Source organism: Pseudophryne corroboree, chromosome 2 (genome assembly GCF_028390025.1).
Source record: "Pseudophryne corroboree isolate aPseCor3 chromosome 2, aPseCor3.hap2, whole genome shotgun sequence".
NCBI lineage: Eukaryota > Metazoa > Chordata > Amphibia > Anura > Myobatrachidae > Pseudophryne > Pseudophryne corroboree.
In genome coordinates, this window is record NC_086445.1 from 599,369,357 (window position 1) to 599,393,560 (window position 24,204).

The following is a 24,204-nucleotide window of genomic DNA, read 5'->3' on the forward strand; positions in this document are numbered from 1 at the left end:
GGAATCCCATGACAGACACGGATGACACAGACACGAGTGATCTGAACAAAACACGAACTGAAACTATGATGAATCTTTCCACCGGGTTTTCTGAGAACCTCCCTGAACAGGAATCCACCGGACCTTCCTGGAGATGGTAACGACAGGATCCTCCAAATAGACACGCAGCACAAGGGGGATCATTCAGACCCGATCGCATGCTAGCTTTTTTTGCAGTTGTGCGATCGGGTCTGAACTGCGCATGCATATTCACCGCAAGCGTTTTCGGCCGCCGGCGACGGGGATCACCAGACAGCGATGGATTTAACGAAGAAAGCGTTCACACCGGCGATCGCAAGAAGATTGACAGGAAAAGGCCGTTTGTGGGTATCAACTGACTGTTTCTAGGGAGTGTCCGGAGAAATACAGGCGTGCCCAGCCATTTGGAGGGAGGATTCCTGACGTCAGCTCCTGGCCGGATTATCGCAGCGGCTGAGTGAGTCCTGAGCTATGCAGAGACTGCATAAACTTTTGTTTGTGCAGCTCTCTGCGCAAGCGTTCGCACCCCTGCACATCAACTACTCTCTCCCTATGTAGGCGGCAACTACCTGATCGCGATCAGATCTGAATCACCCTCAAGATCTTTCCAGAATCCTTCCAAATGGAATCTTTGACCACAGAAGTGGCAGCTATGAGTCTTTCTACCAGAGAATAAAAGGGATCTTCTGGACCAGAATCCATTGGACCTTTCTGGAGCCGTTAATATAACAGAATCCTCCAGCAGATTAGGCAAGAACAGACCTTCCCAAAATTCACCTAGTAGATTCTCTCATACAAGCACAGAAACAAATTTGAATCTTTCTCCCAAGATTAGCTTTGGAATCTTTCCTGACTGTATCGGCATAGTACCTTCTTGGAGCTGTAAATCGACAAGATTTCCCTAAAGGATGCCAGACGGAGTCTTTCCAAAGTTCTTAACAGAGTCTTTCAAGTAGTTTCCCAGGTCAAATGACACAGCCTACATGAAGCTATCACCAACACTGACTGAGCAAAAAGAAATCCTATTTATAAGGAGCTGATTAGCTGACAGGAACCAGCTGAGTGCTGCCACCCACAGAGAACTCAGCCTGCATGATTACAGAACCTGACACAGTGCTGCAAACTTATCACTCCAGACCTGATCAGTAGCCTGAAGCAGCCAGCTAATGACACGGCATTCCTGTCGCTAAGCGACGGCCGCAACGGCGGTACGTAACACACAGTACTCCGGACAGAGAGCACTTACACTAGACTGCCAGGGCATCAAGGCTGCACTGGGACTAAAACTAGGCCCTGGCATTTAAAGCACACAGGCGCACCTTAACCTCAGCATCTGGCTCCTGGTATAGACTCCTCCCCTTACTATTCCTGACTCCTCCTACTTGTTAGTTTATGCTCTTACAAATATCTTTAATATTAAAACAACAAAAGTTTACATCATTCTTTGTATTAAAGTGCACACAACAAAGCTCATCCTGCATGGAATTCAACCATGTGCCATAGTCAGACATTTGGTATTTGGTTGGTTCTGTTAGATAAGGCTGGCACTTAATAGGTGAATGTAACTATGTAATTATGTTCCTCAACATCAGGGATGCCCATTAATGATCAAAGAATGCAGCAGCAGCAGCAGCCACTGTAATTGGCGCTGGGGTCCAGCACAGCACCACAATACAGACAAGAAACTCTACATTAACTACACCTCCCAGCAACCGCTGCTGCATACTGTGATCATTACTGGGCATCCCTGCTGGTGAGGAACTACACGGGGGTGGGGGGATAGCTGCTGCCTCTAAAAGTGAATCTACCTACTGCCAGCGGCTGGCACCTCTGGACGGCGCCCCTGCTCAGCTGGCGCCCCTGGCGAGTGCCATCCTGGCCAATAGGAAGATACACCCCTGGGTGTAGGTCACACACAAAGAAAAGGGAAGACATTTTCCTAATTAACTAAGCCCTAGCTAAGCAGTTGTAGAGAATTAGATAGTTTGCACTGTAGGAGTTTTAGGACAGGGTGCTGAGCACAGAAGAAGAAACATCTGTGCACACTAAAACAGAGTGGTAACTGCACATTTTGGAGCCCTGTGTACATAAAGAGCATCGGTGCCCTCCACCACAAACGAAGAATGGAGAGTGCCAGAGGCACGCACCAATAAAGAAACAGGTGTGGTCTCGCTGGGAAGGGGCATGGCCACACATTTTTACCCCCAGTTCAAATTATGCTACACAGTAGTGCTTATTAGTCACATTACACTGCACAGTAGTGCCCCTTATTCACGTTAAATCACACAGTAATGTCCCTTAAACCTTATTTTGCCCCACACAGTTATACCCCTTACACCATAATATGCCACACACAGTAATGCCCTTTACCCCATATTATGCTACACAGTAATGACCCTTACCCCATATTATGCCACAAACAGTAATGCCCCTTACACCACATTATGGCCCACACAGTTATGCTCATTTACACCACATTATACCACACACAGCAATGCACCTTACACCTTACACATTATACCACTCACAGTAATGCTCCTTACACCTTACACATTATACCACACACAGTAATGCTCCTTACACCTTACACATTATACCACTCACAGTAATGCTCCTTACACCTTACACATTATACCACACACAGTAATGTTCCTTACACCTTACACATTATACCACACACAGTATTGCTCCTTATACCTTACACATTATACCACACACAGTAATGCTCCTTATACCTTACACATTATACCACACACAGTAATGCTCCTTACACCTTACACATTATACCACACACAGCAATGCACCTTACACATTATACCACACACAGTAATGTTCCTTACACCTTACACATTATACCACACACAGTAATGCTCCTTACACCTTACACATTATACCACACACAGTAATGCTCCTTATACCTTACACATTATACCACACACAGTAATGCTCCTTATACCTTACACATTATACCACACACAGTAATGCTCCTTACACCTTACACATTATACCACACACAGTAATGTTCCTTACACCTTACACATTATACCACACACAGTAATGCTCCTTACACCTTACACATTATACCACACACAGTAATGTTCCTTACACCTTACACATTATACCACACACAGTAATGCTCCTTACACCTTACACATTATACCACACACAGTAATGTTCCTTACACCTTACACATTATACCACACACAGTAATGCTCCTTATACCTTACACATTATACCACACACAGTAATGCTATTTATACCTTACACATTATACCACACACAGTAATGTTCCTTACACCTTACACATTATACCACTCACAGTAATGTTCCTTACACCTTACACATTATACCACTCACAGTAATGCTCCTTACACCTTACACATTATACCACACACAGTAATGCTCCTTACACCTTACACATTATACCACACACAGTTATACCCCTTACACCTTACACATTATACCACACACAGTAATGCTCCTTACACCTTACACATTATACCACACACAGTAATGTTCCTTACACCTTACACATTATACCACACACAGTAATGCTCCTTATACCTTACACATTATACCACACACAGTAATGTTCCTTACACCTTACACATTATACCACACACAGTAATGTACCTTACACCTTACACATTATACCACACACAGTAATGCTCCTTACACCTTACACATTATACCACACACAGTTATACCCCTTACACCTTACACATTATACCACACACAGTAATGTTCCTTACACCTTACACATTATACCACACACAGTAATGCTCCTTATACCTTACACATTATACCACACACAGTAATGCTCCTTATACCTTACACATTATACCACACACAGTAATGTTCCTTACACCTTACACATTATACCACACACAGTAATGCTCCTTACACCTTACACATTATACCACACACAGTTATACCCCTTACACCATAATATGCCACACACAGTAATGCCCTTTACCCCATATTTTGCTACACAGTAATGACCCTTACCCCATATTATGCCACAAACAGTAATGCCCCTTACACCACATTATGGCCCACACAGTTATGCTCATTTACACCACATTATACCACACACAGCAATGCACCTTACACCTTACACATTATACCACTCACAGTAATGCTCCTTACACCTTACACATTATACCACACACAGTAATGCTCCTTACACCTTACACATTATACCACTCACAGTAATGCTCCTTACACCTTACACATTATACCACACACAGTAATGTTCCTTACACCTTACACATTATACCACACACAGTTATACCCCTTACACCTTACACATTATACCACACACAGTAATGCTCCTTACACCTTACACATTATACCACACACAGTAATGTTCCTTACACCTTACACATTATACCACACACAGTAATGCTCCTTATACCTTACACATTATACCACACACAGTAATGTTCCTTACACCTTACACATTATACCACACACAGTAATGTACCTTACACCTTACACATTATACCACACACAGTAATGCTCCTTACACCTTACACATTATACCACACACAGTTATACCCCTTACACCTTACACATTATACCACACACAGTAATGTTCCTTACACCTTACACATTATACCACACACAGTAATGCTCCTTATACCTTACACATTATACCACACACAGTAATGCTCCTTACACCTTACACATTATACCACACACAGTAATGTTCCTTACACCTTACACATTATACCACACACAGTAATGCTCCTTACACCTTACACATTATACCACACACAGTTATACCCCTTACACCATAATATGCCACACACAGTAATGCCCTTTACCCCATATTTTGCTACACAGTAATGACCCTTACCCCATATTATGCCACAAACAGTAATGCCCCTTACACCACATTATGGCCCACACAGTTATGCTCATTTACACCACATTATACCACACACAGCAATGCACCTTACACCTTACACATTATACCACTCACAGTAATGCTCCTTACACCTTACACATTATACCACACACAGTAATGCTCCTTACACCTTACACATTATACCACTCACAGTAATGCTCCTTACACCTTACACATTATACCACACACAGTAATGTTCCTTACACCTTACACATTATACCACACACAGTATTGCTCCTTATACCTTACACATTATACCACACACAGTAATGCTCCTTATACCTTACACATTATACCACACACAGTAATGCTCCTTACACCTTACACATTATACCACACACAGCAATGCACCTTACACATTATACCACACACAGTAATGTTCCTTACACCTTACACATTATACCACACACAGTAATGCTCCTTACACCTTACACATTATACCACACGCAGTAATGCTCCTTATACCTTACACATTATACCACACACAGTAATGCTCCTTATACCTTACACATTATACCACACACAGTAATGCTCCTTACACCTTACACATTATACCACACACAGTAATGTTCCTTACACCTTACACATTATACCACACACAGTAATGCTCCTTACACCTTACACATTATACCACACACAGTAATGCTATTTATACCTTACACATTATACCACACACAGTAATGTTCCTTACACCTTACACATTATACCACTCACAGTAATGCTCCTTACACCTTACACATTATACCACACACAGTAATGCTCCTTACACCTTACACATTATACCACACACAGTTATACCCCTTACACCTTACACATTATACCACACACAGTAATGCTCCTTACACCTTACACATTATACCACACACAGTAATGTTCCTTACACCTTACACATTATACCACACACAGTAATGCTCCTTATACCTTACACATTATACCACACACAGTAATGTTCCTTACACCTAACACATTATATCACACACAGTAATGTACCTTACACCTTACACATTATACCACACACAGTAATGCTCCTTACACCTTACACATTATACCACACACAGTTATACCCCTTACACCTTACACATTATACCACACACAGTAATGTTCCTTACACCTTACACATTATACCACACACAGTAATGCTCCTTATACCTTACACATTATACCACACACAGTAATGCTCCTTATACCTTACACATTATACCACACACAGTAATGTTCCTTACACCTTACACATTATACCACACACAGTAATGCTCCTTACACCTTACACATTATACCACACACAGTTATACCCCTTACACCATAATATGCCACACACAGTAATGCCCTTTACCCCATATTATGCTATACAGTAATGACCCTTACCCAATATTATGGCCCACACAGTTATGATCATTTACATCACATTATAGCACACACAGTAATGCTCCTTACACCTTACATATTATGCCACAGACTAATGTCAAGACTACAGCAACATTTAAACTTTCTCTATGGCTGATGTGTTCCTGCTTGTTGCCAGGGGTTTTATGTGCATCAGTCCCAGCACTTCCAGGATCGCTGTAATACTGTTAAAATCTGTATTAATACCTGCGCTACTCCGTCAATAATCTCTAGAGTATATCCAAAAAGAAGCTGCCATTAAGGATCATATTGTTAAGTGCTCGACATCAGTGAATCATTAATCCATAATACTATACACCTGCTACTTCTGAAGGATTATTTTAATGTTTATGACATGTGTAACAATTCTAGCACTGCACTACTATATTGTTACAACTAGGTGAAACACAGTGGTGCAAGTGGGCGGGTACATGCGGGTATGGTGTACCCTTAAGAATTTAGCCGTGGGTACGCCATACCCACCGCCGCCGAGCTGCCGCTCATTGCACTCACCAACTAGACCAGCGGTGGTCAACCCGCGGCTCTTTCAACCTCCGCATGCGGCTCGATCACCTCCCGGCCACCGCTCCCTCCCTCTGCTGCTGCTCACTGTGCTGCTGCTGTGAGGGGAGGAGAGCGCAGCATGCGCCTCTCCTGCCCCTCAGTGTCTACCTTCAATTCGGTGCCGGTCCGTGAGCCAATCAGAGCTCGCGGACCGGCAGCCAAGGCTCCTGATTGGCCTGCCGGACCGCTAGCTTTGATTGGCTCATGGATTGGCGCCTAATTGAAGGTAGACACCCGTACTGCCACCGTAGACTGGGGACAGGAGAGGCACACGCTGCGCTCTCCTCCCCTCACACACAGGACAGCAGCAGCGCGGTAAGCAGCAGGGGAAGGGGGGGTGGCACTGTGAGGACATGTGTACCTGGCACTGGGGGCATATCTGGCACTGCGGGGACATGTGTATCTGGCACTGGGGGCATTTCTGTATCTGGCACTGGGGGCACATCTGGCACTGGGGGCATCTCTGTATCTGGCACTGGGGGCATATCTGGCACTGGGGGGCATTTCTGTATCTGGCACTGGGCGCATATCTGGCACTGGGGGGACATGTGTATCTGGCACTGGGGGCATTTCTGTATCTGGCACTGGGGGCATATCTGGCACTGTGGGGACATGTGTATCTGGCACTGGGGGCATATCTGGCACTGATGGCATATATGTATCTGGCACTCGGGGCATATCTAGCACTGTGGTGGCATTTCTGTATCTGGTACTGGGGGGCAGTGTATATCTAACACAGTGGGGGCATTTATGTATCTTGCACTGTGAGGCAATGTATAACTGGCACTCTGGGGGCATTTGTGTATCTGGCACTGTGGGGCAATGTGTATCTGGCACTGTGAGGCAATGTATATCTGGCACTCTGGGGGCATTTGTGTATCTGGCACTGTGGGGCAATGTGTATCTGGCACTGTGAGGCAATGTATATCTGGCACTCTGGGGGCATTTGTGTATCTGGCACTGTGGGGCAATGTGTATCTGGCACTGTGGGGCAATGTGTATCTGGCACTGTGAGGCAATGTTTATCTGGCACTCTGGGGGCATTTGTGTATCTGGCACTGTGGGGCAATGTGTATCTGGCACTGTGGGGCAATGTGTATCTGGCACTGTGGGGCAATGTATATCTGGCACTGTGGGGAAATGTATATCTGGCACTGTGGGGCAACCTGTATCTGGCACTGTTGGGGTCATATGTGTGTATCTGCCCGCCCCCCGCCCCCCCCATATGTGTATCACACCCCCATTTTAATTGGCCACACCCATGTGGCATTTGGTCACATTCATTTTTTGGCGCACGCACACAGTACCTATAAGACATTTTTTCTACTTGCACCACTGGTGAAACATATATTAAAATCACAGCACTTTTAAAAAATCTGCACACATCTGAAATAGATGGCAATTATTTGCAGGAGACATGATATCTATATGCATACAAGTCTTTATTATCTGTATCTAATCCCTTTAGAAGTATTTACCAGTCATGGTTCTTTCCAATGGTTAACTAGTTAAGGTCCTGGACAAAAGGCTAAAACATGAGCTACCATTTAGCAATAATACTCACTTAAAACTTATAAACCTCATATAGTCTGAGGATTGTCCGTAAACTTAAACCATAACATCTTAACACTTAACTATAATAAATAAAGACACGGAGACATGAATTTGGCAGAAAATATTAGCTATTTATTTAAATGAGTGATAAAAAATAAAGGTATATACAGCGCTAAATAGCGCTGTATATACCTTTATTTTTTATCACTCATTCAGGGACTAACTATCCCTATAAAACAGCAGCTGAAAAGGATAAGCATACCCTCTTAACAGCGCCGGACAAATTACCTTGGTAATTTATTTTTTGCACATTTATTTAAATGAACCATTAACTGATGAATAATTAAACTAAAGTATGGTGGCCAGAAAGAACGGCTAAAACTACCCTATCCCATGAACAAAAAACCGATCTTATAAAAAACTGACGTAAACCTTCCAACAAACAATAGGTATCCGCTCAACCTCCATCTTGACTACCCATCCGTGAAGGTGATGAGGCTGCCCCCCGTGAAGGTGGTCCAGCAGATGTAATACCAGTCAACGAAGGAGAGCGCACCTAAAAAACCAACCACCAAACGACCGCCAATCAACTCCTTTAATACAACCAAAGTTAACTTGCAGTTCTTTCCCGCCAACAGCGAAGTTCTGCCCAACAGCAACTACGCTCCGCCACCATACCCCTAACCCAAAGAACCAACCACCGAAAACAGATCCTCAAGGAAAATACCTAGTCCCTGCCTAGTCAAATGAACCCCATCCGGTCTAAACAAGTAGAATAACCGAAACTTGATCCGCTGTTGCCACTCCACAGCACCGCCAAGAGCCACCACAAACTTAGCAACTGCGGAATTGACCTTCCGCCGAGAGGCATCGATTGCCCTACAGTCCGCAACTCCACGCCAACACAACTGTGGCACTATACAGGACCAGACAAGTCGACAGCCCGGCCAAGCACCCGCAATCGCCTGTAAGTCATGAACAATGGCCAATCTAAGATTCACTGTCTTCCTCTTACCCAGGTCGTTGCCACCTAAGTGTATCACCAACAATCTGGGCAGCCCAAAACGCTTAGCCTGCTCCAAAAGGGTAACCTTCAGATCCTGCCACAACATCCCCCTAACTCCTATCCACCTCACGTTATCTGACCCAACAAAGCCAGGAGCCCCCTCCGTAGCCACCAACTCGGCTGCCCAAAAAACATAGGAGTGACCAATCACCCAAACACTAAACTCATCCTCTCGCCTACCTATAAGGGAAAAAACAGACAAACAATCGTGAATATACAAAGGAAAGCAAAAAACCCAAGACCAGAACAGGAACCAACTACAAGAACGAGGATCTGCCAAAAAGAAAAATTGAATAGAGGACTATGAATTTCCATCTCGGACAAGCTTCAGGCCAATCGAAGCAACAAAAAAAAACGGAAGGAAAACTTAAAATAGGAAAAAGGGGAATTGGGGGGGGGAGATTGTTAGGGAGTGGAGGGGGTGGGAGGGGGGGTATGGGGTCACAAAGAATAACTCGGCTGGAGGTAAAACGTAAAAACCTGCTGAGGAACTTGTAATTAGAAGTCAATTAGCCGAATTGAATGAATGAAGCCAAATCAGTTCGTCAGTTCAGGCAAAAAATCGCAAAGCACTCCAGACCCCCACTGCCAGCAGTGGCGAGTAGCTAGCCATCCGAGTAGGGAGGACAGGGGAGACAAACAATACAAACGAACAAACTGAACCAAAACGTAGAAACAGTAAACGAACAAAATGTTAGTAGAACAAACAACTCGCTCATGCAACAACGGGCCGAATGTAACGCTTGTAAGCCGCCGACTTCCAGCGGCCCAAAGCCTTAATTTCGTCCACTGCGCGCCCTGTAGCTGCTGCGCGGAAGTGGCGGCCCCAATTCTAAATGAATGCTAACCAAAATCCCGAGGGGAGAGGCCCAAACTGGACAGGCAGCGCCGCATCATCCAAGTAAATTGGTATTTCGTCAATGGCAACCCATCATAGTGCAGAAGCCAAGACCCTTCTAACAAGGGCCTGACCTCCGCATACCAATTAGCCAATGCCACCGGACAACAAGCCCCATTACCTGAAGGTGCCAAAGTGATCCAATGACCTCTACCCATCTGATCAGTTTTGGAGCGGCGCAGCCTGCACAGCACAGACCCCACACCCACGACAACATCCATGTGCCGCATAATCGCATCTGACTTTTTAGAAGCCGCAACCAACTCAGAGACCCTAAACGCTCCATGGAAAGCCATGGAAAAAGCCAACTGAAATAAAAGCGTTTCAAAATGGGAGTCCTCCACCGCCGCCACCGCCCCCATGAGGGAAGAAAACAGGGACGCATCGACAGGGCGCGCGACTATCAGGAGGCACCGGCGCAGAGCACGCCCAACCTTTAAGCGCCTTCGTCAGCAGGAAACTCTTCGTAAAATCCGGAACACCCTTCAGCTTTGAATAAAAGGATATTCCAGCGAGGTATCGAGACACCACGGCTCTCGACCTACCCGTCACGAAGAGTTGCCAAACGAAGTCCAGAAACAATCCCTGACCCCTCTTACCTCTAGGCCCTTGGTCACGGGAAAAGTCTTCCCATTCCTTCCAGGCCTGACGGTATCCCCTGAGAGTGGATAGAGCCAAAGATAGCTCGGCTAGCCCTTCCAATCTGCCATGATGACCTGCCAAACATAAGAAGGGCAGGGCAAACCCGCTGAATCAGCCTCCGGGGCCAATAAACGGAACCTATCCCACTGCTCCCTGGACAATGCATCAGCGATCCCATTATCAACCCCGGGGACGTGCTGAGCCCGAAACAGAATATTACATAGCATACACGTCAGCACGAGTCGCGACAACACCCGGAGGACCCGCAGGGCCTTAGCCCTTTGGTTGTTAACCGTGTGCACGACCCCTAAATTATCGCAGCGAAAAAGAATACTGCGAAGGCGCTCCCCCCAAACCTCCAAGGCCACCATGATGGGAAAGAGCTCCAGCAACAACAGGTCGCTGGTCAGCCCCTCCCGCGACCAAGACTCGGGCCACAAAGCCGCGCACCAAGCTCCGTCGAGATAACAACCGAACCCCGCCGAGCCCGCCGCGTCCGTGTACAACTGCAGGTTGAAATTGTCAACGAGTGGAGCCATCCAGATCAGCACACCATTGAAGTCCGCCAGAAACGAAACCCACACAGCGAGGTCTCTCCTAATCTCAGCCGAGAAACGGACAAAATGGTGCGGCCTGGACACCCCAGCCGTGGACCGCTCCAACTTCCGACAAAAAACCCTGCCCATGGGAATCACCCGACAGGCAAAGTTCAACAGCCCGAGGAGGGATTGAGCCTCCCGCAACGGCACCTTACGCCGCTCCAAGCACCGCGCTATGGACTCCTGAAGCCTCGCAACCTTGTCCCGAGGCAGCCGGCAAGCCCCTGCGACAGTATCAATCTCGATACCCAAAAAGGACAAACAGGAGAGAGACCCCTCCGTTTTGTCCTCGGCCACAGGAACGCCAAAATGCCCTAACAAGGTACACAGCGAAAACAATAGGAAACCACAGCGAGGAGAATGCGCGGGCCCCATACACAAAAAGTCGTCAAGGTAATGCGCGATACCGCTACCTCCGCAAGAAAACTCCACACACCAATGTAAAAAGGTGCTGAACTTTTCGAAAAAGGCACACGAAGCGGAACACCCCATAGGCAGACACTTGTCTACAAAGTATTCCTCCCCGACGCGGAAACCCATGAATCGAAACGACTCCGGGTGCAAAGGGAGCAAGCGAAAGGCCGATACAACATCAAGCTTAGCCATGAGGGCCCCAGGGCTGCAGCCCCATACCATGCCCAGGGCATCCTCGAAAGACTGATAAACCACCGTAGAACACTCCGGTGGAATTGCATCATTAACCGAGGACCCCGATGGATAAGACAAATGCTGCATGAGCCGGCACGACCCCCACCGGGGAAATAATGAAATCCTCGATAGGCGGCAGCGCAAAGGGGCCCGCCATTCCCCCCAGGCGAACCTCCTGCTCGACCTTTACCCGAAGCACGTCGGGGAAATCCCGAGCAGACTGCAGGTTCCTGGCGGCCCGAACTAAAACTTCCCCCTGCACCGGCAAACGAAAACCCGACGCAAAACCATCATGCAGAAACTTAGCGTCGTCTCTGTTTGGGTACCACCCCAACCATTTGAGCATGGCCCCTAAATGAACCGGGGACGGCGCCCTAAATAGCGGCAACCCCCCCAACTGGTTTTCCAGCCGCTCCCCCGGCTGCCTTAGCTCCCGGCAGCCCCGCGCGAAAGCAATTGGAAGCCGGGTGTGATCCATTACATCGCAAGCAAAGGTGTCAAAAACGACACCGTTGACCGAGGGGGCACGCGGAATTGTTGAACGCGAAGCACTTCCCCTTCGCCGGCGCCTGCTGCGCTCCAAGGGCGGCGCGGCAAAGTCCCAAAGGTGGGCCGGGACTCATTCGCCACCGCGGTCTGAGCCACCGACCCCCCTTTCGCCACCATTTTCATATCCTGCGCCCGTGTGACCCGAAGCCATACCTCCACATCTTTGCACCCGAAGTCAATGATGTGCAGGCAATCGTGCTTCTGATGGAACTGCTTGTCATAATGCAGCCACGTATCGTCCTTAGACTGACGCTGCATGTCATCCACGAGGTGAATGTACCTGATGACGTTGATGTGCTCATCAGGGCAATCCTCCAAGTAGCATGCCACGAACACGCAGAAACCCGCCAACCAATTGTCATACAAGCGAAAGGCCTCCGCCCCAATACCACCCTTCGCAAGCGCTTCCTTACCTTCCCTCTTGGTGTCCTCCGTCAATGTGAAAAGGTCGACGTATACCCCGCGCCTAATCTTCTTCCTGCAACTCTCACGCAACCCCCGCAACACCGCCGTGTAATCGCAGCGAACTACACCCGGCAAATTACGCCGCCTCCGTTCCCTACGGGAACTACTACCGCTCTTCCTAGACCGCTTATCCCGGTGCCGCGCCTCATGCCGCGCGTACTTGCAAGCCCTCTTTTTAGCCTTCGTGGAGCTACTAGCTGATGACTGCAATGAGGAAGAAGAGGAAGAAGACCTACTGGACCTACTGCCGGAAGAGGAAGAAGAAGACCCACGAGACACAGTAACTGTATCGAGACGGAGAGGGGTAGCAGCAGCATAACGTGCAAGGGCACCAGCAGAGCGGCAGGGACGGGACATGGCGGCCAGCACGAAAAACCAGGAGGCAATGGGCAACAGAAAGGGGGACACAAGGTGGGCACAATATAAAATGCACCCAGGCCAGGCAAGTGAGTAAAAGCAATAAGGGGCAAGCAGCACAAACACAGGAGTAAGGGGTGGTGAAGAGCACTCACCCCTACCACGATTACAGCAGAAGAGGCTGACCCAGCCCCTTTACCAGGCTAAAACCTTTCCACCTACCTCCAACGTTCACTCCTATTGGCTAACAATAAACTCCCATAATGCCTTACCATCCTGCCCCCCAGACTAGCTGAGGTTTAACCCACTCCTCTCCTATTCTGTCAATTCGTTCTCCAAAGGGTCTTTTAGGTGGAATCTTTATACAACAAATACTCCCAGTAGGTAGGATACGGTAGCAGTTCTAAATAATTCAGCTAATTTATTCCTTGTGGAGAGTTGGGGTTAATGGCCCATGTAATTGCGCTATAATACTGTATAGTCAGTATATATAAGGTACATTGGTTAATCCAGCTGTCAGTATTTCTGCCACTACTTCTCCTCTAATCCTTGCTCTTGTTGGTAGCTGGATAGATACGAGGCAGGAGGGAGACGCTGGACGGTCACTGCGCCGGTCTGCAGCGATAGAAACCGGTGCTTCCTGAAACATCACCCAGAGCTCCTAATATAGGGACAGCATTAACCCTTGGTGCACACTGGTGTTCTTTTTTGTCACTGTCCACAGTGCAGCGTTATAGTAATGTGTGCCACCATTACTATAATAAGTGCAATGATTTGCAGCAGGGCATATAAAATATAAAAAAAACTTGTGTGTTTTCAGAGCCAGGCTGTGCAGCTGCATTAATACTATAAGGGCTGTGAGTCGCAGTGTGAAGTTTTTGGCAATTATTCAAAAACAGAAAAAAGTTGAATTTTTTATACTAGTGTGTGTTCAGGGACAGGCCGTATCACTGTGTTAATAATATAAGCACAGTGATATAAATAAAAATGAAAAACAAAATGATAATTAAATAAAGTGAGTGTGTTCAGGGCCAGGCGATGCCCCACTGAGTTAATAAATATAAGCACTGTGAGTCCGCAGTATGAGTTGTCATTTGTGAAAAAAACTGCTATTTTTGTTTTGTACAACTTGTACATTCAGTATGGACCAGTAGGTGTCATGTCCCAATACCTTAATAAATATAAGACTGTGAGTACCCAGTGTGAGTTGTAATTTGTGAAAAAAACAAACTGAAAAGCGATTATTATTTTTACAACTTGTGAATTAAATAAAGCCCAGTAGGTGCTATTTCTCACTACATTAATAAATATAAACACAGAGTCAATAAGGATCACGATAAGTCAATAGAAGAGTAGGAGCAACAACCAAGTACTAGTGCTGTTGCTGCTACCAGTCATTATAGTACTACAACATCTACTAAAGGTAGTCCAGGGGGCAGAAAGTTTAGGAAAGGGCATCTGAAATTAAAATCTTTTACAATGTTAAAAAAGGGGTAGAGGTGTCACATTAAAAACTGACAAATCAGTGCCCCCCCAAAAAAAACAAAAAAAAACCCCAAAAAACACAAAACCCACTTAGGCTTAAGAACAAACTGTGTGTTCACAAATCCCTGAGGAAAGTATAGAGGTGTCCATGTTAGCTATTTGGGAGTATGACATTCCTCACGCTGTACGCATAGAGAAGCCTCCTTCATCTCCTTCCACCATTTCTGCACCATCTGCAAATTTGGGGATGAGCAATACAAGACACAAGTAAAGATGGTGATGATGACATAATAGAAATTGAGGATGCTAGTGTGGAAGTTGAACTGGAGGAGGGGGATATTTGTGTACTATCTGACACTAATGAGGATGATGAGGATGTTTATGATGTTGCTTGTGTAAGTCAGCACCAGTGGCAGCAGTTCTTGCCCATGATAAAAAGAGAGTCCTTGTGATGCCTGTGCATAACACAAAAAAGCCACATCTTCGGTGTGGGATTATTTTACCCAAATCATGACAATGTTTATGAAGGCATCTGCTCCATTTGAGAGGTCAAATTTAATAGAGGTAGGAATGAAAACCATCTAGGCACCTACTCCATGTTACGTCATTTGGGGCAAATTAATTAAGTTTATTATACAAAATTACAATAATTTGTAAAATAATAACAAGCAGTGCAGTATCAGCTACCATACCAGCAGTTTTGATCCAGCCCATACAATCTCCACTGGCAACATCCACATCATCAACCTCATTAGTGGTCAGAGATAGTTCTTCCAAAAAAGTGGTTTGTGGGGGCCCAAACAAACCAAGCACTTCAGCCACAAAAGTCAATGTTGCTGAAGTGCTTGGTTTGTGAAACTGTGCATGTCCTTTTTAATATCTAACATTTTATTTTCTGCCACTGCTGTATGACAATGTTTCATAGATGCGCTCTAAACTGCCATGTGTTTGTGCAGCCTTTGGCAAATATTGATGAAAACAATATTATGAGCTGTGAGGTGGTCACAACTGACTGGAAATGAATGGCCACTGTTCACTTTTCCATGACAACTTTGCTGTCTGGCTTCCCCACTTTCTCTCATCCAACCTCCGCTCTATCATCCTCGGTGACTTTAACATCCCTATCGACATCACTAATGCAGCTTCCACTAATCTCCTTTGGACTTTCTCAATGGTCCTCCACCCCTACTCACAATCTTGGCCACTCCCTTGACCTTGTCTTCACCCACCGATGTGATCTCTCTGATTTCTCTAACTCTTCCTTCCCTCTCTCTGACCACCATCTACTTTCTTTCACCCTCTCATCTTCCCCTCTCCTCTCCACGCCCAGATTCACCATCACCAGGCGCAATCTTGGGTCTCTCAACCCCGCTATCCTGTCCTCACTCGCGACCTTCCTCTCTCCTCTTTCCACTATGACTTGTCCCAACCAGGCAGCCTCCTGCTATAACTCTTCCCTTACCGCTGCTCTCGATTCTGTGGCCCCCCTCTCCTCTGTCCCCCTCCGCCGCTCCAAACTCCAACCCTGGCACACCAAACTAACACGATTCCTACAAAAATGTTCACGCTCCGCAGAATGCTCCTGGAGGAGATCCCACTCTCTGGCGGATTTCCTCCATTTCAAGTTCATCCTCACCTCCTACAGCTCTGCTCTTTCTCTCGCCAAGCAATCCTTTTTTCAAGCACTCATCTCTACTCAGTACTCCAGTCCACGCCGACTCTTTGAAACTTTCAACACTCTCCTTTGCCCTCCTCCCTCACTGCCACTGACTTTGCCTCCTTCATCTCCAAAATTGAGGATATCCAAAATGACATCTCCCGTCACCCCTCTGCTGCCCCCCTGCCGCCACCATCCCTCCCCTCCATCTATCCCACCCTGTCCTGCTTCCGTCCCACCTCAGATAAGGAAGTCCACTCCCTCATCTTATCCTCCCCCCTCAACCTGCCCCTTGGACCCCCTCCTGTCTTCTCCGCTCCCTCCCCCCACTGCCTGCTCTTGCCTTGCTCGCCTCTTTAACCTATCGCTCTCTATCGGCATCTTTCCCTCACCATTCAAACATGGACTGGTGTCCCCTAATCTCAAAAAAAACAACCTCGACCCTTCATCACTCACTAGCTACCACCCCATCTCTCTTCTCCCTTTCGCCTCCAAACTACTTGAACGACTGGTCTACAGCTGTCTCACTAGCTACCTCTCTGACAACTCCATCACCGATCCACTATAATCTGGCTTTTGGCCACTCCACTCCACCGAGACTGCCCTGGTGAAAGTCACCAATGACCTGCTTTTGGCCAATTCCAAGTGCCACTTCTCTCTGCTCATTCTTCTGTACCTCTCTGCTGCCTTTGACACCATGGATCACCCTCTCCTCCACACACTCCAAAATGTTGGGTTCTCTAGCACCGTCCTTGACTGGTTTACCTCATACCTCAGTAACCGCTCCTTCTCTGTGTCTGCCTCCAGAACACCTCACACCCTTCCATCCATCCTGTTGGTGTCCCTCAGGGTTCTGTCCTAGGTCCCATCTGTTCTCCCTGTACACCTCTTCCCTGGGTGTGCTCATTAACTCCTTTGGCCTTCAATACCACCTCTATGATGATGACACACAACTCTACCTCTCCTTTCCTGATCTGTCCCCCTCTGTCCTCTCTCAGGTCTCCAGCTGCCTCTCTGCCATCTCCACCTGGATGTCTGAGCACTCTCTGAAGCTCAACATGGACAAAACTGAACTCATTATCTTTCCCCCAGCCAGAGCAACACCCCCTACAAATATCTCTATCACTGCTGACAGCACAATCATCTCCCCTGTTCCCCAACTCCACTGCCTGGGCATCACTCTTGACTCCTCCCTCTCCATTGCACCCTACATCCAAGCTCTGGAGCAATCTTGTCGGTTCCAGCTACGCAACATTGCTCGCATCAGGCCATTTCTCTCCCAGAGCGCAACTAAACTTATCATCCACTCACTGGTCATCTCACGACTTGACTACTGCAATGTTCTCCTCACTGGCCTCACTTGCTCCCACCTCGCTCCCCTCCAATCTGTCCTCAACTCCGCAGCCAGGCTCATCTTCCTCTCCCACCGCTCCACTTCTGCCACTTCCCTTCAACAAAATCTACACTGGCTCCTATTCCCCTACAGAATCCTCTTCAAACTCCTCACCCTCACATACAAGGCCATCTCTAATTCCAATGCTCCCTACATCTCCAACCTCCTCTCCCTTCATACTCCCTCCCGCCCACTATAGTTGGCCGATGACCGCCGCCCAGGGCCGGTGCTAGGGTGTTCAGCACCCTCCTGCAAACTATAAATTTACGCCCTCCCATACTTTACAAAGCAGTGACACGTATACACATAATGCTCCCTGTAGTAGTGCCGCTTACACACGTAACGTCCCCTGTACCAGTGATGCTTACACACCTAATGCCCCTGTACCAGTGACACTTACACACATAACGCCCCCCTGTACCAGTGATGCTTACACATGTACTGCCCACTTTACCAATGACATAACGCCTACACACGTAACGCCACCCTGTACCAGTGACGCATACACACGTAACGCCCCTGTACCAGTGATGCTTACGCACATAACTCCCCCTGTACCAGTGACGCTTACATGCGTAACGCCCCCTGTATTAGTTACGCTTACACACGTAACACAGCATACACATGTAACGCCACCTTTACCAGTGACGCTTACACACGTAACGCCCCCCCTGTACCAGTGACGCTTACACATGTAACGCCCCCTTTACCAGTGGCGCTTACACATGTAACGCCCCGTTGTACCAGTAACGCTTACACACATAACGCCCCCCTGTACCAGTGACGCTTACACACGCAACGCCCCCTTTACCAGTGACGCTTACACACGTAATGACCCCTGTAGTAGTGATGCTTACACACGCAAAGCCCCCCATATTAGTGACGCTTACACATGTAACGCAGTGTACACACGTAATGCCCCCTGTAGCGGTGACGCTTACACACGCAACGCCCCCTTTACCAGTAACGCTACACGTAACACCCCCCTGTACCAGGGATGCTTACACACGTAACTCCCCCTGTAGCAGTGACGCTTACACACGTAATGCCCCCTGTACCAGTGACGCTTACAAACACGCAATGCCCCCTCTCTCTGCTCCAGAATATGGTGGTGCTTCAAATGGGGAGGGTGTCATGGTCGGGGGGCATAGCTTCCGACTTCTGTATCTAGAACAGCACAACCCGTCGCCTTGGGACCTGGCTGCTAGTAAACTGGTGGTGCTTGAACGCTGGGAACCTCCTCCCCTTCCCACAGGTGCCGCCAGCGGGCCCGGGAGAGCGGGTAGAAGACAGGAGGGAGAGCCGCAGCTTTGCTGCCTCCAGTGTGGCTGCGGGAGGCGGGGTAACACTGAGGCAGTTCCCTCATCATTTTGCGTTCAAGGCAGCCATGTACCCTGCATATGCATCGGGTTGGCCCTGCGCTACCTCCATCACTACTGCTGTTTTAAAAAAAAAAAGGCTGAAACAACAGGGTGAACACAGTTGTGCACACATACATAGATTGTATGTATGTGTGCACACAGTAGTGCACACATGCATAGATTGTATAGGGGAACTGACACACACACACAGGGACCAGGAGCACACTGACACACTAACAAATTGTATATAGGCACACTGACATACACTATATAGGTCCCAGGGGCACACTTACAAACACTGTTTATAGGCACACTGACACACACACACACACACACACACACACACACGTTGTAGAGCTGGCAGCCATGCAGAGGCATATACCTCCCAACTCTGTCACAGTGCAGCTCCAGCTCCCCCTCCTCACCTGATACTGCACGCCACTGATTGTCTCCTTCACCCTTTTCCCTGGCATCGCGGGAGGGCTAGGAGCCAGGAGGATGCACAGCTGCGCTATCAAAGTGCGGCCTGAGCGGCCACGGCGCCAGCAGTATAGACAGAGTGACAGTCTCTCACTGTCTAAGCAGAGTTTGGCGCTCTGGCCCTGACCGCACGGCAGCAAGTGGGAGCCAGGAGGGTAGGCAGCGGAGCAACGGCAACACCCCTTCAGGATGCGGCGCCCGGGCAAGAATCCTGCTTGCCCGCGGCAAGAGCCGCTCCTGCAGGCGCCGCAGCAGCAGCAGGGGGACATCAGCTCAGTACAGGAATGCAGAGCAGGGAGAGCGCCTCTCCATTCCTGGTGCCTCCCTGCACTGCATCCGTTTGCTGAGTGGCTTGCACGGGCTCTGCCGCCGCCTCTCCTCTGCCTTGGTCACTGCTTCCCTTGCACGAGTTCAAGATTTTGCCCTTGCTGCACCCCTTCAGTGTAACGCGCTCCCCCGCTCCATTAGACTCTCCCCGACCTTGTAAAGCTTCAGACGGGCACTGAAAACCCACCTACTTATCAAAGCCTATCCCTCCGATGCATAACCTAGTCCTTAGGCTGCTCCTCCATTCCCCTGCCCCATGCCTTGAACATCTCTGCTTTGCTTGCATACTGCCATCAGAATTCCTCCTGCTTGCTTGCACCTCATGTCATCTGTCTGTCGCCCCTCCCCACTAGATTGTTAGCTCTTCAGAGCAGGACCCTCTTTCCTCTTGTTGTCTAAGCCCTCTTCTCAACATATTTCACTCAGCGACCATCTTTACCTGCTTTTTCTCCTACTGGTAAAGGCTCTTTTCATAAAACAGCTTTTGTTTCATGAAACAGCTTTTGAGTCAAATGTCCAATTACTTTTGGTCCCTTGAAAAAGAGGGGGTTACATATTAAACAGTTGGAACTCCTAAACCCTTCCTTCAATTTGGTTGTGAATAGCCTCAAATTAAAACTGATAGTCTGCACATTAAAACCACATTCATTATACACTTGATGTTTTGGTGAACAGCTAAAATAACAAAAATGGTGTCAATGTCAAAATATATATGGATCTAACTGTAGATTTATAGATAAATAGATATGTGTCTCTGTCGTCAGGTAGGTGGTGTGGCGAGGGAGCGACATTCAGCGATTTAAGGGTATCAAAATTAAATTATATCTTGGCCCCAAGGTCGTCATGAAAATGGTCGATACACAAATGGATGACACATATTTTTTCAACTTATGCTTTATTTACTATCCACGTGAACATCTATTGGGAATAGTAACCCGCATGTGTGGCAAGTAAAGTGTGGCGAGCAAAATGTGAATCCCAACGCGTGGCAAATGAAGTGTTGACCCCTGAAGCATTGCGAGTCAAGTGTGAAGCCTGAAGCATGGTGAGCGAAGTGAGCCCGTGAGGGTAGAGGTGTTTCCTGATAGTGGTCCGATAACAGGAAAAATCCTAGATTTTGGACAAAAATAAATAAATAAATTGTCGATAATTTGCGTGTCAGCCATGTTCATGACGACCTATTAAACCTGTCAACTTTAAGCACTGTTGACCATTTAAGTGTAGACCTTTTGTTCATGTCAACCTAATGTATGTCAACCATATAGTGTTGACTTATTGACTGTCGACCAATACATTGTCAATCTATTAATCCACACCCCATGAATACATTAGCTGAAAGAACTATACAGGTTGTTTCACAAGTTGAAAATTTCTGATGGTATAAGGCATGGTTTAGCCCACTTATCATCTTAGCAGAAAATTAAAATGCTGATCAATGTAAAGTCATATGAAATAATAATTTCCACCCCATGAAGAACAATTTAATTAGCCCATCCTAAATTTGACATGGATATAAAATGGCATTACAGTGGGCAATGCATAGTAGATGTTTGATGGTGACCCGTCAGTGATGGAAAATGGACAATGCATAGATGTTGGATGGTGGCTCGTCAATGATGAAAAAAGAAAAGACAATGTAAACATGTCCAATTGTTTGTTGCTTTTCTCAGTTGCTGTCTGAAATTATATGTGGGACAAAGGGCCTAATCCAGACCTGATCATAGCAGCAAATTTGTTAGCAGTTGGGCAAAGCCATGTGCACTGCAGGGGGGGGGCAGATATAACATGTGCAGAGAGAGTAGATTTGGGTGGGGTGTGTTCAAAGTGGAATCTAAATTGCAGTGTAAAAATAGAGCAGCCAGTATTTACCCTGCACAGAAACAAAATGCCACATCTGCAGTGCACATGGTTTTGCCCAACTGCTAACAAATTTGCTGCTACAATCAGATCTGAATTACCCTCAAAGTCCTTTTCTCTGTGTAATGTGCATTGAGTTACTCTGTTCTCTCTCCCTCTGGTTAGGAGGAGGAACCACCTTCATTGCGCTGTATGACTATGAAGCTCGGACTGAAGATGACCTGAGTTTTGTGAAGGGAGACAAACTCCACATAATAAATAATTTGTACGTAATCTACTGTTGGGAGGATCTATATTTAATTATGTACCGGTAATTAGAATCAGCTTCTTTCCATGTCAGTCCCACAAGCCTTTTTATCAACTTCTGTAACTCACCACAGTGGGCTAATTTAAGGTACATTAATGCTGGTTATGCATGTTGCAATCATGATCTGTAAATAATTTAGCTACATAGATAGAGGGTTAAATTGAACAGATTCAGTCATTCATACATCAAACTGAATGCCCCAATCACTACGGGAAGCAGGTCATATCCGATCCATTGGGTGTAGTATAATTTGTTGACATTCATCACGTCAATATGAGAATGTCGACATAGTCACAGTGTTGACATGCAGAAAGTCGACACTCCTCTTGTAACACTGGTGAAATGAAAATATGATTAGAAAGTCTACAAAATGTTTCTGGTGGTATACCGATGACTTATGTGGTACAGCGAGTCCGGCAGCTTCAGCTGTGTCTTCTGGGTTCATTTGGGTGACAACCAGGTCATCCTGTAGCATTTCCGGCAATGAATATCACTGACACCTAGGGATGGGCATTGGAACATTCCTCATTGATGGTTGCCATCGATGGGTGTTTTAGCTGGTACCTTCAATGATTAGAAAATATTTTACAATCTACCAGTGATGGTTGCCGCTATCGAATAGTCATGCATGCGCAGAAGAGTCAGCTGGCAAAAGTTTCCTCTGCACATGGCGTGGCTCTCCAGCAGCTGGCTGTTGCTGTGCACCACTGAAGAGAATAGACCACAGCTCACCAGCAGCAGCAGTGGTTGCTTTATTTACTTGTGCTTTTGCACATGTGCTACTCTCAAGAAGACTGTCAGCAGGCAGCAGCAGCACCCAGCACTAGTAAGTGTTGTGAGCAGTTCCATCTGGCCATCCTCCCCCTAAAAAACCATCGCCATTGATGGTAAAAGTATTTACCATTGGCCATAACCATCAATGATTTTGAATCATCAATGGTCGATGGCCATCCCTACTAATCCCCACCCTAACTTACCCCTATTACCTAACCATAACCTTCCCTCCATAGCCTAACCCTATCCCTCTACAGTGCCTAATGCTAACCTCCCCACCTGTAACCTAACCCCAACCCTCCCCCTAGTGCTTACCCCTAATCTCCCCTCCCATACCCCAACCCTCCCCCTAGTGCTTATCCCTATCCTCCCCTCCCATACCCCAACCCTCCCCCTAGTGCTTATCCCTAACCTCCCTTCCCGTATCCTAACCCTCCCTCTAGTGCCTAACCGTATTATCCCCTCCCGTAGCCTAACCCTAACCCTCCCCCTAGTGCCTATCCCTAACTTCCCCTCCCGTAGCCTAACCCCAACTCTCCTCCTAGTACCTAAACCTAACCTTCCCACCCGTAGCCCAAACCCAACCCTCCCTCTAGTGCTTATCCTTAACCTCCCCTCCTATTTCCTAACCCCAGGGCATGATCAACCAATAGGCTGATCAGGCTGCCGCCTGGAGCGCTGGGTCCTGGGAGGGCGCAGAGCCGACACAATAGACTAATTAGATTCCTTTTTTTTGTTTTACTGTGCGACCCTGCGGCAGAACGGCTGCACCTAATGCCGGCACTGTAATTGTCTGTGCCACTCACCCACTCACTGCTGCAGGCAGTCTGCAGTGCAGCGATGACTGATACAGTCATCAGGACTGCTGAGAACTGCCGGATCGGCAGCGTCTTCCACGTCTGGCCCCT

General features: G+C 47.2%; 1 protein-coding gene across 2 annotated transcripts in view; it reads left to right on the forward strand.

The window, feature by feature from the left end:
* The window catches only part of FGR (FGR proto-oncogene, Src family tyrosine kinase), a 370,485-nt gene that overhangs the window by 179,522 nt on the left and 166,759 nt on the right, over positions 1-24,204 (forward strand). For both annotated transcript variants that reach the window (XM_063954690.1, XM_063954688.1), the window contains one exon: positions 22,381-22,480. In XM_063954690.1, the coding sequence (XP_063810760.1) occupies positions 22,381-22,480 (100 nt within the window). The remainder of the gene's footprint in view (positions 1-22,380; positions 22,481-24,204) is intronic.